The sequence below is a fragment of the Protopterus annectens genome, chromosome 3.part1 (genome assembly GCF_019279795.1).
Source record: "Protopterus annectens isolate FY-2018-M chromosome 3.part1, PAN1.0, whole genome shotgun sequence".
Lineage (NCBI taxonomy): Eukaryota > Metazoa > Chordata > Ceratodontiformes > Protopteridae > Protopterus > Protopterus annectens.
This window is the reverse complement of record NC_056732.1, coordinates 1,393,361,990-1,393,378,708: the sequence shown is the minus strand read 5'-3', so window position 1 is coordinate 1,393,378,708 and position 16,719 is coordinate 1,393,361,990. Positions and strand designations below refer to the sequence as shown.

The following is a 16,719-nucleotide window of genomic DNA, read 5'->3' as shown; positions in this document are numbered from 1 at the left end:
AACATGTCTCTTATATAGTTCCATTTTATATAAGATATCCTCCTCCCACATTGCAAGAAACATGTTGGCGTAGCTATTGGCACAAGATGTGCCCATAGCCACGCCATCATGCTGCAGGAAGGTCGTGCCTCTAAACATAAAGACATTATTTTCCAGGACTATTTCCAAGAAAAGGCATATAAGATCTCTTAGTCTTTCATCATACTCACTATGCCTTTCGAGATACCGTTTCACATAATTCACACCTACGAGGTTCGGAATAACAGTAAAAAGCGATTGCACATCTAAAACTTTACATGTAAATTCATCTACACATGGACGCTAGTGAATAGTTTATATGTTGTATTTCGATGTCATAACCCTTAAAAGTGTCTCTTTTATATTTTGATGCTTGATAGTTGTTATTTGAATATGGTTATATATATAAATGTACATTATCGTTTAAACTGTATGGACTTGCTGAGTGGATCTCTACGGGAAGGTATGCTGTTAATGTGTTTTATATATCTTTGAAGATGCAAAGGTTTTTAGGTGTTTATTGAAGTTGATTTGTAAAATTTTCACATACTAAGGTTTGTGAAATTATTATAATGTGTTTAATATTGTTACTTAAGGGATTTTGATATATACTATCTTCTGATTTATGAATTGATAGTATGATGGTATATGCTTACTTTGGATACCTGTATAAGATTTGCGTGCTTGTGGAAACGCAGCGTTATTAATTTGTCCAGATTCCATACTTGAAGCGCTGGTTAATGCATCCGTGGAAACTTTTTAAAATATGTTTTCAAGGTTTATTTGTCGTATTATTTATTAGAAATGTAGTTCTCCTTTTCTGGATAGTATATGGTTTTTGAAAAGTAATTATCCTCATTTTAACTATGAATGCTACGTCTATAAGGAAGTGACGTGTTTTTTTAATGTTGTTTGATTGGTAACACTGTTTTTAAAATTACTTTGATACTCAGTCCGCTTGGTCTGATGAAGCATTTTGTAAAAGTGCTTACCACCGACTGAGTGCACAATAAATTTCTACAATTATTTTTATATGTTTGGAGGACTTTGCTTATTTCTTGGTGCTTGAATACCTTGGATTTTATCGTTTTGGATTACTGACGAACTGCTGCATGGTTGCTGTAGCTGTATGTTTTATTCTGTGGTTTACAACTGGCGTTCTTTACAGCGCAGCATTCGCCTATAGGAGTGTGGCTGCCTATATTTCCATTGTCAGATTTATTTATTTATTTATTTTGGGGGGGGGGGTTCTAGTGGTGTACCTTGTCCAGGATGACCTCCAGGTATAGCATCCATCTGTTCAAGATTCTGCTGCAGTGTTCTACTCTGCGTGAATGTAAGTCACCTGAATAAGTAAGTTGTGATAGATTGGTATGTCCCAGGCAATTATGGGCAGCCTTCAAAGAGGGTGTGAGCTTCTTCCTTCCTGTTGATGTGCCACATTACAGTGGTGTTTTCTGTCACTGAAGGAGTGCCTGGAGACCAGAGTTGATTCAGAGCTTTCAAGGCATTTATAAGAGTCATCATTTATTTCAGGTTTATGTGTTTGTATCTGTGCTGTGATTCCCATATTCATTGCACCTTGGCAACATGAGAAACTGCTCCCCAAACAAAGTCCAAGGCATCTCAGGCCACTGTCTGAGAGAGGGTGTGAGGAGAAAAAGGAACAACTGAGTTGGATAAGATTTGTTAGGCCCACCAAAAGATTTCTTTCTTTACATAGCTGTTAATTAGGATTGTGAAAGATAGAAGGTAAGAGTGTTGAAACCAATCTCATGTGAGAACCCTTAGATTTTTTTCATACAGTCTAGCATGTTGAATTATAAGAATAGAAAAGACCTTGAAATCTATGATTCTCAGAAATCCCATTGCAATGGACATTTCCTGGTGTAAATCTGTATATTTTCTGGAGGAAGAATGAATCACCCAGGAAGTGCCTAGAAGATATTCTGTAAAAAAAAAGTCCGTGAGTTGAAATCAGAGATGAGTTTTTTAGGTTCAGGCTTGATTGTACCAAGATGAACTGAGGTGGGCTACCAGCCGTAACTCTGAGCTGAGATACCAGGTGACTACAGGCTTCTGAGCTTCCAAAAAAACATAAGTTGCCTGTTTTTGCTCATTTATACTATTTGCTCACTTTTTTATTGCCTACCACCTACTTTTATACTGTATTTATATACTGCATATTAAACTACATTGTTGTACCACAATTGTTTCCCTTACTGTGCCCGTTAAATCACATTTTATTGCTGTTTTCACTGTTTACAAAGCTCTATTGCTATTTTCATTGTTTAAGTATTTGTTGGTATCGTTTGATGTTGCAAAGTAATCTGTTCTGCTTGTTGTGATTTTCCCCCAAACAGTGTTAAAATAACTGACTTGTTAGCTGATTAAAACAGTCTTTAGAGTCTCCTTGTTGATTTTCAGTTGTCTGCTGCTTTTCTGCTCTGTTACAAATTGTGTAGTGGTTTCCACCAAAACTGGGTAGCTAGTAGCTGTAGCATAGTTCAGATACATGTTTGCTGCATCTGGGTCTATTTTTAGTGGCTGTTTGTTCTGAGCACTTTTTTCAGGCCATCTTAGATTGGAAGGGGTCTTTCTGCACTTTAGTTAGAGGATTGTGCTGATTGGAACCCATCTGGTGAAGGATTGTTGGTCTAGTGCTTGGAATAGGCATCTTCATTGGCCCTTTTGAACCTTTTTAAACTTTATTATTTTCAAGTTTTTTGCTTCTGGTATTTAAGCCCTGCATTTCAGCAGGTTTCTGCTTGTTTGTGCATTGTGCAGCACCACTCAGATTAATTCACCAGTTTTTCCCTTAGATACAGCTGTAGCACATTAATGTAGCCCTCATCCTTAATACTTTCCCAGTCAAAGAAATACTACTTGTGAGCTGAAACCTATTAAACTATCAAAAAAAAAAAAAAAAAAACAGGCAGAAATATCCATCCACTGACCTCCTCCTTGATCAATCCTGAAAAGCCCCCCTTAATGATAACAGTCTTTAACGTAGCATTATGAAAAGTTTGACCACCCTTATTTCTTCTGCTTGTCTTGTTGATGTGGGTCTCTTGAGGCAGTGTAACAATTGCCCATGTGCACCAACAACCTTCTACAGAGTGTGAGAGATGTATCTACACCAAGAATCTTGAATCCGTGCTCTCTTGCACTCAAAACAGTAAGACAGAAGATGTTGTCAACCCACCCATGACTACACATGCACATATTACCACTACTCATATACATAGCATGCATCTAACAGAAAAGTCAACATAAGCTGTGGTTCTCTCAAAAAACCTACCAGGACACCAGAAACCTCCAAAACACAAGACTGCTACAAGTAACACAGTTCCCTCAGCACCCATGACACATAACAACACCAATGTCTCACCTTCCAAGCCAGTAAGGTGTAACACTCAAATAAAACATTTTCTAGTCATTGGAGATTCAGTAGTGAGACACACGGATGTCCCACTCATCAGATTGGACAAGGAGAAAGTCACAGTCAGCTCTCTTTCTGGTGCCAGGATTCGTCAGATCACACATGCATTCAGGTCTCTCAGCAGCAAGTGCCATGATGACTGTGTCATAGTTCATGTTGGAGTGAATGATCTGAGATGTACCTCAACAGACCACTGGACTATATGAAGAGAGACATGATTAAGCTCTCTGAGTACATGTCCCAGGCAGGTATGTCCCTAGTCTTGAGCAGCATACTACCGTCACTTAGAATGATGCCACAGTATAAACAAAAAAAATATTGATTTCAATAATTGACTAAGTTTTTGGTGTCATTCAAAGGGGGATCCAGTTCCTATCAGCCTGGGAAGCCATGGTCGAAAAACCTTGCTGTTTTGACAGAGATGGTTTGCACCTGCCACATCTAGGCTTTTGGCTGCTTGCAAAGGCTTTTGCCTACCCCATAGTGCATTTTTAGGCAAGGTCTTGAAAACAAACTTACCAACATGAAATTTGGCAGTCATAACAAAATAAGGGTCATGCTGCTAAGTGCTAGGAGCTTAAACCAAAAACTGCACACCCTGGAAGCACTTGTATCACTGGAAAATGTAGTTGTCTGTGCAGTCACAGAAACCTGGTTCAAGGCCTCAGAGAGTACCCTGGCCTTGCAAAGCTACAATGCCTTCCACACCTTCAGACCACAAAATGAACATGTAAAAACCAAAGGAGGCAGTATTTCCATCTATATTAGAGATAAATTCACCTCCCATCTAGTTAGACTGGAAAACTCCATGGAGTTACTCCAAGTTGAGGTTATGGTGGGTAAGACCCCCATTCAAGTCATAGCCAGTTATAGATCCTCCTCCGTGGGTCATGACATGCACAAAGCCTACTTGACCAAACTGGAGACTATCTGAATATTTCACTCAAAGCACAGCAGCACGCTATTAACTAATGAAGTATCCAAACAACAAAAAGCTATGGCAGCACACGGAAATGAAGTTCAAGATTTAATCCACAGACTCAGGGCAATTCTCCAGATAAAAATCCAAGCCAAAAGTGAGTGCTTTCGTCTCCTACAATGGAGACTACTGAAGAAGTCTCCATTGTAGGAGACGAAAGCGCTCACTTTTGGCTTGGATTTTTATCTGGAGAATTGTCCTGAGTCTGTAGATTAAATCTTGAACTTCATTGCCGTGTGCTGCCATAATTTTTTGTTGTTTGGACAATCTGAATATTACCGAACACTATGGTTATGGGGGATTTCAATTATCCCACCATCAAGTGGGAACCTACACTAGCCCTAACTCGCTAGTGTAAAAGTTCCTTGACTTTGTTAACTCAAATGCCCTGGGACAAATTGTTCGTACCCCGACAAGAGGAGCAAACATACTAGATCTGGTCCTTTGACATGTCAAACAGATGCACTATTGCAACTGTCAAACCCTCATTAGTGAAATCTGACCACAAATTAGTCACCTTTCAGCTGACACTAACACCAGAATTCACAATGGGTGAAGTCAGAATAAAAAAAAATTCACCAAGGCAAAGTATGCCCTCCCAAGTGAAAGTATAAATGCATTCTGAGCCCCACCCCCAGCTGGAAGAGGAAACTACAATGAAGCTTACACTACAGCCCTGTACAATCACTTGCAAAAGTGTATAGACTCGGCTGTACCAGAAAGAATCAAAGCCAGAGCTCCAAGTAAAACAAGCCATCATGGTGGACATCCAGCACCCACAAACTTTACAATAAACACAAAGGTTGCTGTCAAAGAAAATGAAGACAAGACCCCAACAATGGTAAAGCACCCTCCTCAGCCTCAACAGGCAAATAAGACAACTTGTCAAATCTTCTAAGGGCTTCTTTGAGAAAAACTTGGCAAGCATGGCCAAGGATAACCATATGCTCTTTTACAGCTACATACATAGCCTAAAAAATAGGGCCCATGCATGTGCTGAAGTTGTGACCAACAGTACCACACACACTGACCCCACAGAGATAGCAAACCTGCTAGCAGAAAGGTTTGGTGAAAGTTTCATTCCCTTATCTCCTCCAAACCTATCACAAAACATCCCCCCAAACTCCCCCCCAACCCCACATATCTGAAGAACAAGTCATCAAAGCCTTGTCCAAGGCAAAAAATGCAGCCTCTATAGGACGGGACAGCATCCCAAGTTGTATTCTAAACAGGCTAAAACATGAACTACTATCACCATTAAGTACTGTTTTCAATCATAATCTAACCACAGGCTTTGTTCCTGCAGAATGGAGAACAGAAACAGTTATTCCCCTCCACAAATGTGGCCTAGCAACAGACCCTGGGAGTTACAGACCCATAAGCCTGACTGCTGTATCTGTAAGGCCATGGAACCTATCATTATGGACCCTCATAAATAAAGACATGGCCAACCCCCAAACCCTGGATCTTTCCCAGTTCAGCTTCATCAAGGGCAGATCTTGCCTGTTAAATGTGGTGGATTTTTTTGAAAATGTGACCAGGGTCATTGACAAGGGCAGATCTGTGCACACAGCATACCTTGACTTGGCAAAGGATTTCAACACAATCCCATACTCTGACATTACTGATAAACTTAGCAGACTGAATGTAAATCCTTTCTTTGTAAGATGGACTGCCAGCTTGCTCACAAACCAGACACACACTATCAAAGTGGGTGGCTCTACATCAACCAGCAGATCTGTTGCCAGTGGGGTGCCACAGGGGTCAGTGCTGGGTCTCCTACTGTTTGGTATATACTTTTCAGAAGTTCAAGTCAAAACTAAGGGGTTGTGGCTGACCAAGTTTGCAGATAACTGCATACTGGGTTCAGTTACTGAATCCCCAAATTATGTCAGTATACTCCAGGAGGTTCTTAAGCAAGCCATTGACTGGTGTCTTAGCCACAGTCTCAAAGTGAATGCAAAGAAATGCATCATCATTCTCTTTGACACAAACAATTTCCTTTTGCGCTATCATATCATTACCCTATGTACCCACAAAGTGGTAAGGGACCTGGGAATCACAAGATGACTGCAATCCTAACTTCCTCCATGTGTTTACTGTAGTAAGGAAGGCTTTCTAAGTTGCACACTTGATTAGTAAAGGCATCATCTCAAGAACAAAAGAGGTTATAACCCCTCTATACTCAACACTAATCTGGCCCATAATTGAGTTTAATACCCATGTCGGCATGTACCGTACAAAGGACCTGCAACAACTGGAGAGACCTCACAGGTTTCTAACTAAGAAGATCAAGGGACTCCAGCACAGACCGACTAAAGTCCCTGTCACTATACTCTGTATTGTATAGACTTCTTAGGGGAGACTTATGCCTGGCTTACAGAACAATTTCAGACCGAAACCTAATGAACCTGCATATCCATAAATCAAATGGTGCTAAGGATACCCATTCCAGGGATGTCAATATGGCCTGCGACTTTAATAGGACATGCTGGAGGGACAGATTTATCTCCCAGTAAGTGCTGCATCTTTGGAAAAGGCTACCTATTCATGTGAAATAGAGCACCTCTGTGACACTGTTCAAGAGGTACCTGGATGAGTGGATGGGGAACCGTAAATTCTTACAGAGAATAGCGCCCACAACCCTCCTGGACATGACAGCCATTACTAAATGCAGTCTTGGGTATTAACTAACATTTCTATGGTATTACATTGGGATGAAATGGTTAGGCTTGAAATGACCTCCGGGGCAATAGATTAGTAATCTCCTGTGATCCTATGAACCCTAGTTGTGAAAGAGTTTCGTAGAGAAAGTGTCATGGCTGGTTTATGCTTATAGGCAGTCATCCAGATAAGGAAGCATATGTATACCTTGAAGCCTGTAATGGGCTGCCACTGGAGCAAGGCATTTGCTAAAGACTCTTGGAGTGGTAGAAAGTTCTAAAGGTAAAAAAATAAATTGATAATGCAATCCCAGCACAAAGAATCTTAAAAATGATCTGTGCTTTTTGTAAATAAAAATATCTAAGTAAGCATCTTGTGTGTCTAGAGTGGCCAGAAAGGCTTGAGGGCAAAGAAGAGGGAAGAGACTTTGAAGATGCAACATTCTGAATTTTGGAATGAGATAGAAAGCGTTTAGATTGGATAGACCTAAAAAAGGTCTTCAATATCCTCTTTCTTGGCAGTCAAGAAAAAGTTTGAGTAAAATCTTTTTCCCCATTCTCTTGAGGGGATTGGTTGTGTGATATTCATCAACAGTAAATCTGCAATGATTGGCATCATAAGATGAAACTGGTCTTTTGGGGGCTGTGGAATACCTGATTACATAAGAAGGGATGCTTACTGGTGTTTATAGGATCATAGGAAATTACTACGCTATTGGCCCCGAGGCCCTTACAAGCATAGCCAAGAATTTAGCCCATGTTCCAACAAGTCAGCACCCTATGCCACTGTCCAGCACAGACACAGGTTGAATCCCAGGGGTGTATTTTCTGTTCCCCATCCAGTTATCCAGGTTGCGCTTAAAAAGGGTTAATGAGATAGTCTGCTTGACATGGAAAGGGAGCTTATTCCACAAAAGTGGGAGTCTCTGGGACACAAATCTGTCCCACCAACAAGTCCTATTGATATCACAGACCAGGTTGAGGTCACACGTGTGGGTTACTCAAGTGGAGCTTGACTTGTGGATATGCAGCAGTCCCATCAAGGCGGGGTCTGAGATTGCTTTGTATGCCAGATAGAGGTCACCTCTGAGGAGTCTGTAGGAGACTCTGTAGAGGGACAGGGCCTTTAGCCTATCTGTGTAGGGTAGATGCATGAGGCCCTGGATTCCCCTGGTGAGGAACCTCTGTGGTCTCTACAGCTGCTGCATGTGCTTTGTGAGGTATGTGCTGAAAGGGGCATTGTACTCAATAATGGGTCTTATAAGGGAAGAATATAGGGGATGTTATGACCACCTTGTCCCTGGGTGAGATACCCTTACTAATGAGGTGGGCCATGTAAAAAGCTTTATATACAACGGAGGCAATATGGTAATCAAAAGTCAGTTTGCTATTAACCTGGGTCCCCAGGTCCCTCATGACTGATTGCATGCTTAGGACCTTATTATTACTAATGTGATAATTTGTGGGGACATCACTCTCCCCAAAGGGGATGATGATGCATTTTTTGGCATTCAAGTTTGAGGCCATGTTTCTGGCACCAGTCATTTGTTTGGGTGTGACCCTCTTGGAGGATGTCCACATCACTAGGGGAGTTGATGACAGCACTCAGCTTGCAGTCATATAATCATGCTTTATAATATTTTGAACTCATGAGTCTGCAGTTATTGATCACCTATTTCAGTGAAAGATTGAGCTGAGGAGAGGGAGAGAGAAAAGTGGCAAAGATAGTCAGAAGTTTTTTTCTTTGAGTTTCGTCCATAAGTCCTATTATATTTTGTTTAAAAGTCTCATTGCCACTTTCTTTTTAATTCCTGTTTCATATATTTCTTTTGACCAGATTTGAAAGGTTTATGAAAAAAATGTACCTGGGTTTAAGTGAAAGTACCTCTGAAGTTTAGGAACTGGAGATAAGAAAAGCTTTTATTTCTGATGTTGCCAATTTTCATTCATTCATCAACAATTAGGTCTGGATCTGATCCTCGGATCTGACTCAGTTATTTTCAGCTCATGGCCACTAACAAACTCTCAAGCTCCTTCCTTACCCGTAATGCTCTATACCCTAACATACTTCAGATTTCATTTGCCGCTTTCGTGCTTGGATGTGGTCGCTGTGAGCTCTCAAGCTTAGTGTTGTTATTTTGGAGATAAGTCTAAAGTTATTGTATTTACACTCTTTATGTCTTTATATCTTTAATACTATAACTTTTATATTCATTTTTTGTTATTGTAGTATCTGCTCTACCTTCCTTTTCTCCTCTTTTGTGTACTCCTTTTTTACCATAGTTGGTAAACCTTTCCTCTACCCCTTTTTATACATGAAGTGTATTTTTATAGTATTGTTGGCATCTTTTTCTTTTTTTCCTTTTCTTTGGTTAAATACGCAAAAAATACGTTTCTTGAATTTTTTGCTATTTGTCGTTTAAAAATGTCTGATAAGCCATCAGGGTTTAAAAATGTCAGAAATGTGGTCACAAATTACCGCTTTGTGACTCTCACGCTTTATGTATGTATTACCTTGGCCTAGATCACCTTCAGACAGATTGCAAGATTTGTAAATCTTTTAATCCTAGGGCCAATGTGGACAAAAAACTGCTGATATTAAAAGGTTTGTTACCTTCCTCTTTCTTGGAATCTCTATCTGGGGCTCAATCCCCAAACCTAAGAAAAGGGAGTTTTCTGGCAAACATTCGGGACCATCTGTGTCCTAAACCCTATCCTTGGATCTGATGATGGAATCCCTAAAAAAAAAGTAAAGAAATTGGATCTGATGCCTACGTCTTCCCCTAAGCTGGCATTGGAGACTAAATCAATTTCCTGGGATCCTATCCTTTTGGCTCTGAAGTCGTTACTCTTCCACCATAGATCTGATACCCTCTCATTTATCAGCCTCTTTTTTGGAATCCCACAGGTACTGTAGGTCTCCCTCAGTGATATCATCTTGTTCTTCAAGAAGACCAACGTGGATAGAATGATGAGGAAGTTTCTCTCTGTGTGGATTCAGATGGGAGATCTCTCAGCTCCTACCCCCTAAGGTCAGGAAGCCCTTGCAAGTACTACACCTCCAGTCTCTGTTCTGTCTCCAATCCATCTTGTAATTTCTGAGCCCTTGGATTCAAGTCTCCCGGATCCATCTGGTTAGGATCTAAAGATCATAGTATCTTTGCTCTGAGGATTTTTCTGAGGGCATCAGCTCCAAGTGCTTCGGAGCTGGATGACTCTTTGGAGCCAAAGCGTCCCTGTCAGATCCAAGTTGCTAGAGACAACTCTGAAGTTGTCAGAACCATCTGTTCCCCTTGGAGCTTTGGTATTGGATAGTTTGGCTCCAACCTCTGCCTCAGGTGGATTGCCTTCAGAGCAGGGGGAGCCAATGGGTCGGAAGCTTGGTGTCTTAGCTCCGTCGACTTCATTCTGCCTGGGGCATTTTGCTTTTGAGGTAGTGGAGCAGTAGGCCTCTGCTACTGTAGGATGGACGCCCCCCCCCCAGATCTACTCTTTGTATCCCATATCCCTTTGCACATTGAGTCCCATTATTACACTTCACAGGAACAGCCAGCCCAAAGTCTCTGGCTAACCAGCAGGGTATTTCTATTTCTTCTGATACTTCTCTGGAACACCCCACCAAAGAAATCCCAAGGAAGTGCAAAAGGAGGCACTTGGACTCCCCTCAGGAGTCTGTCACTGAAGATGATGGGGAATGATGGCAAGATCTCCACCCAACTACGTCTCACTTGGAGACATCCTAGAGATCCTTAAGCAGAGGGGTGGTTGGCTCACCAAAAACCCTTCCAAAGAGGAATCTGTATTGCTGGAGGCCTTTGGGTCCAGCCCATCTACCTCTTGGGTGACTCCTTGATTTCGTCTCTAGGCAGGTGTGGAAGGAACCAGACACAGTTGAGCCAATCCCCAAAAGACCAGGTCAAATTTTAGCACCACCTGCAGGAAAGTAATTTTGGAGCAAGGGAGTGCCCGTAGATGCTATGGTTATGGCAGTGTCCACCAAGAAAGAACTCATGGAGTAGAGTTCTTCTGTCCACCCCCCTAACATTGAGTCGGGGGTGTTAGAAAGATTTGGGAAATGTGTGTTTGCTTCAGCAGCCTTTGCACTCAGATCGCTGTATTATTTGGCACACTTCACAAGATTACAGAGGGATCTGATTAAGGAACTTTCAAATTCCCTCTCCAGGACCAGTACTCCTGATGCTCAGTTTTCTTTGGCCTCGCAGTTGTCTACCCTTCAGTCACTAACTTGTCCATGAGGCTTATCTCCCATGCGGCAGAAGGTACCTCAAGGATGGCAATTTCAGACACTTCAATATGGAGGCATGTCTGGATGTGCTTGTGTGACTTTCTGGAGACCTTCAAGTCCTCATTTGTCAATGCTCCTTTTGGCAGAAGCTCATTGTTTGGCCCGAAAGCTAAGAACACACTCTCCAGGTGTGAGCAAGATGGGAAGACCCACTCTGCAGTTGGTGTGTGTTTTTCAACTCCTCAAAGGACCTTCTCCAGGAATCAATGAGGAGGTTTGAAAATGTGGTTCAAGAAGTCCTAGGGCCCTTTCCAAGATCCCCATGGAGATAGTTCCCCACGGAGCAGATGGGGGAACTCAAATGGAAGACACCATCCACATGGCAGAGGAGGCCCACAGAATTGGGGTCCAGAGATTCTGTCTCTGACAGAACCTAGCAGTGCTCCTGGAAGGAGGCCCAATTGTCCACCTGTAGAGGCGTCATGGGATTTCAGGTTACCAGGGCCTCTGTCTCAATTGTTGAGGAATGAATGAAAATTGACAACAAAATAAAGAAGTTATGTAGTCACCATAATGTTCCACATATGTTGCCCATTTTCATTCTTCCTCAACTTCCCCTACACCAACCCCCTAACTTTGAATTGAACTAATGACTTCTGGAAGAACAAGAGCTTATAAGGGAACCACTGTTCCTTATGTTGAGCTCTAGATACAGATTTCTCTTAATATGTTGCTAATATTTTTTTTTATGCAACAAGCTAGCAAACAAGATCTGAGGTATGTTGTGGATAGAGTATTATGGGTAATGGAGGAGCTCAAGAGTTTGTTAGTGGGTACAAGCTGGAAATGATGGCCAGTCAGATCTGAGGATCAGATCTGGACCCAGTTGTTGAGGAAGAATAAAAATGTACAAATAACCATAAAGGTGTGTGCAACCCAAACGACACCCAAAAAAAAAAAAAAATCCAAAAAGTGTTGTATTCAGCAAAGCAGGCAAGAACTCAGCAGGAACACAAATTTATTGAAGCAACATAAAAGTTAAGCGCTTTCATCCAACCCTGGACTTCCTCAGAACTAATAAAACTTTGGTCAGATCTTGTTTAAATAGTATTCCAACAAATTAACAATTCATCAAGTTTTAAAATAAAACCAATTAAATTAAATAATAATGGTTAATGAACCACCTCATCACTACAAAAACTTGTATATACAAAATAATGTAAGGTTGACAACATTTCTTTAAACCGGTCTATTTAAAAATTGCATACATATACCTACACCTAACTAAAAAACTGTTACCAAAATTTTGCAAAAAAAGTAAATAATAATAGTAAAATGCACCTAAGTCAAGAATTAAAAAAATTGAATATAGGAAAAAACATTAAAACCCCACAGCTTTCAAAACTAAATCATTATTGAAAATAGTGTGAGAATCTTCTCCTAAAAAAGCTGTGTTAGTAACAACAGAATTTAAGAATTTACAATTTAGCAGCTCTAAGTCTGAGGACCACTTGTAAAGAAACAAACTCAGTGAGCCTGACATAACTATGGTTTCTAACCTCAGCTGCCAAATAAGCTCTTTGTATTCAAGTCTGTTTTCCCAAGCACCCCCTCTGGGGTCCTTGGAAACAATTTCAAGAATACCAAATACAATTTCTTAAAACCAGTGCAAGACAATGAGTGTTTGTATAAAGCATTATTTAAACTAGCCCCTCTCATATCATAAAGGTGTTCATAAACACTTTTGGCTAGTTTCCTCTCTGTCTTACCTATGTAAAAATCACTACACTGGTTGCAAACTGCAATGTACACTAAGCCAGTGGAGTTACAGTCTCCTCTCTTCAGGGTAACTGTATTTTTACTTGTATTGCTTAAAGTATTTTTTTCTTTCTCTAGTATATAAGGGCAATATTTACATCTGCCACACCTTTTAGTACCTGTCCTCAGTATAAGTTTGCACTTTTCTAACATCTCCTTCAGATTGCTATGTACTTTGCAAACAAATGTAGGTTTATCACCTAGTGATGTAAGTCTTCATCCAGCTTCAGAATGGCCCATTTGTGAGTGACAATCTCCTTAACCAAAGTACTCAGGCCATAGTGTTTAATAGCCATACCCAGGGAAAAGTTGACCTGATAAGAATTAATGGTCTTAGCTATCTTCTCAAGTAGGTGGGGCTTCCTCAAAATGCAAGGCAAATGATTATCCCTTTTACTCATTACCTCCATCTTAAGTTTTGTAACAAAGTCCAAAGGTTAACCTCTGTCAAAAAACATATTGGACATCAAATCTTACTCGTGTTTCAATAATTCTTTGTTAGTTGTCATACGGGCAGCCCATATAAAGTTGTCCTTTAACTAGGTTTTTCTTGCAGTGAATCAGGTGGTTGCTAGTAAAATGGAGGTATGAGTTTGAAAAGGTGTCTTTCCTGTAAATACTGGACACTAGAATGTCATCTCGAATGTTAAGGTGAACATCTAAGAAGTGTGTTTCACTCTGTCCCAACCCATGTATAACTCTCACAAAGTCAGTCATGTTGGGCAAAAAACTCAAAAAAGATTTTATATCATTGTGGCCACCATCCCAGACAAAAAACATGTCATCCAGGTATCTAAAATAAAGTGACCAAAGCTTACTGAATCTTGATTGGAACGGGTATCTCTTCTCCTTAGTGAGCATAACAAGGTTTCGAAAACGGGGGCGCAAGCAGCATCCACTGTGACCTCGCTCACCTGCTTATAGAATTCACCTTCGAAGAAGATGTAGTTGATACTCAACACAAGGTCCATTAGGTCAACTAAAAATTTGATCTTAGAAGGATCAAGTAGATGGTCATGTGAGATGGCTTCCTCAAAGAACTCTAGTTCAGTGTCATGGGGAATGCAGGAGAAGAGATCAATAACATTGACAGTCAAAAATTGTGTTCTTTCCCTTGAAAGACTGGGGTTTAACTTCCCCCAAAAATCCCATGAGTCCTTTAAAATATGTTGGTATTTGTTCAACAATATTTGTAGTTTCCTATCAAGATACACTTCCTGCCAGAGGGTAGGTTTTAGATCCCTGGGCTGCTACAATAAGATAATAGGGTGGGTCTTCCACATTTTTGTGTGTCTTGGGGATGCCAAAAACTGAGGGAATCAAAGCCTCCTTGGTGTGTAAGAACTCATAAGTTTCATTTGTAATGGTGCCCTGTAAAAATGCATCTTCAAGAAATAAATCGATGTTTCTGTATGAGATATTAATCTCATTCTTAGAAGTTGTCCTATAACGGCTTTCGTCTTGTAACATACTAAAGATTTTTCCTGCATAATCTATTTGTGTGGTAATCACTATCCCACACCACCTTTGTCTGGTTTCATTATTCTAACTGATCTGTCATTGCTGAGGCTGTATAAAAGCTCCCTTTCTTCTGTAGTTAAGTTGTGAAAAGCTCTTCCTCTATTCTTATATGTAGTGAAAATCACTGTTTCACATACTTTTTGAAAAACCTGAAGTACATTAAGAATCTTAAGAAACTTAGGACCCTACAAATCGAGAATGCTTATTTAAGGGAGTGTTTGCAGCACCGTGAGGTACCTAAAGGATTAAGATTGTTTAAATTTCCATTTGGTGTAGTACAAGGGTCCAAAATATGTTCAGCTATAGTGGAGATGTTCAACCATCATGGGTGGGAACTGTTAGAATTTGTAGTTAAATTCAACTGTGAAAGAATTACAGATCTTATTAATGGTACAAAAAAAAAAGCTTGAAGCTATGGATCAAGAAATTTGATTCATTTCTCACCATGAATTAGCTAACTGAAGCCTGAAAAAGTATACTGTGATAAACTTTGACATATTACTGGGGAAGAAATGTTATCATATTTAATACTTGCTTTTCTAGATGGAACTGAACACAAAACATCATCAACTGGAGTGAACCTCAGAACTGTTGCCCTAGAAAGAATTTTGCCATTTGTTCTCTACATCATCATTCTGGAACTGTAAGTGCTTATGTCACTGAGCAGAAGAATGGAGCCACATAATGTAAAAGTGATGAATCATATGGTTCATTAGTATGAGATATAGTAGTTTGAAGTAAAAGAAATGGAACAGGCATATTTTAATTCCTGAACATCAATAGAGCTGATAGCGCTGTAGTGTTAATCTGACTGTTAATGATAGCTGTCTGAGCTACCTTGTCCAATTCAGACCAATAGGACTTGAAAGGCAGACCATACACAGCAGTTTGTCTCAGTGTAAATTAATTATGGTACTGAATGTGCAGGATTCACTGCTGTGATTAAGCACATTAAATGTAAGAAAAATCACTTCAATCTTTCTTTTCAGCTGAGTAAATTATTTTCATTTACTTATCTGTTGACCTTAGATCTCTAGGCAATCACTATCCGGTCTGCTGGTAATCAAGAACATTATGCAATTATCTGACTTTTGGTAAGCATTAACTAGTTAAAGTCAATATGTCTGACCTTGTCAGAGGTTGGAGATGCATGCCTCAGAGCAATTGAATTTACAAGTACACAGAAAAACTGAAGAAAAGGATGAAGATGAAAGAGATCAAACAAGAAGACAAAACTAAGAAATAAAGTACAAGTACTGTAAAAGCAGAAGACATAAAAAGAACCATTTGATCAAAAGTATATTAAGAGCAGAGCAAAGGGAGCAGCCATCCCAGCCACAGAGTGTTTTGTTCGGGGGGGGGGGGGTGATTGGGTAGTCATTGCATTACATTTCAATTTGTGTTACAAACAGTTTACTACACTTTAATTTTAAAGAAGTGTTTTTTTTTCATTGATGTTTGCAGTCTGGACTGAAGCACTTTAGTGCTCCATATTTAGCATAAACTGTAGCAATAAATCCTTTGAGGTGCAAAGCGACAGACGAAAAAATATTCCACAACTGAGTTTTATTAGCCAAAAGTAAAAACACAAACCAGACCAACGTAAAGTTCATAAACGCATTAACTATAAACCACAGCGTTTTCGTCTTATTTCACAGACTTCATCAGATAAACACCAGTATAAATAAAGCCATATATATAGTAAAACCAGCCAGATAATTGAATGCTAATTACTCTGATTAATTGAAATTTTAAAGGAACAATTGCATAAAAATACGAGTAAACATGGACTTATTCTCTTGTATATATCTCATACCATTTAAATAAAGTATAAAACAAAGTTATCTATAATATATTTCAATGTGTGAATGTTAAAAAAACTTTTTAATAAAACTTCATATTTCTGTTTAATTATGTATTTAATGCTCTGTTTTCTTTTATTGTAAATCTAAAGACACACCAGCCTTTGTAAATTAATGCCATCTAGTGGCCACTTTAAAAAGTTATTTTCAAACCTTAAAGCTTAGCTGCC

The 16,719-nt window shown here is 39.8% G+C and overlaps 1 protein-coding gene across 1 annotated transcript in view; it reads left to right on the top strand.

Annotated features, from left to right (window-relative positions):
* AKIP1 (A-kinase interacting protein 1) overlaps positions 1 to 15,663 on the top strand; it is a 173,207-nt gene extending 157,544 nt beyond the window's left edge. The window contains exon 4 of the mRNA XM_044067434.1: positions 15,231 to 15,663. Within this exon, the coding sequence (XP_043923369.1) occupies positions 15,231 to 15,266 (36 nt within the window). The 3' untranslated portion in view covers positions 15,267 to 15,663. The remainder of the gene's footprint in view (positions 1 to 15,230) is intronic.
* Positions 15,664 to 16,719: the final 1,056 nt, after the last annotated feature.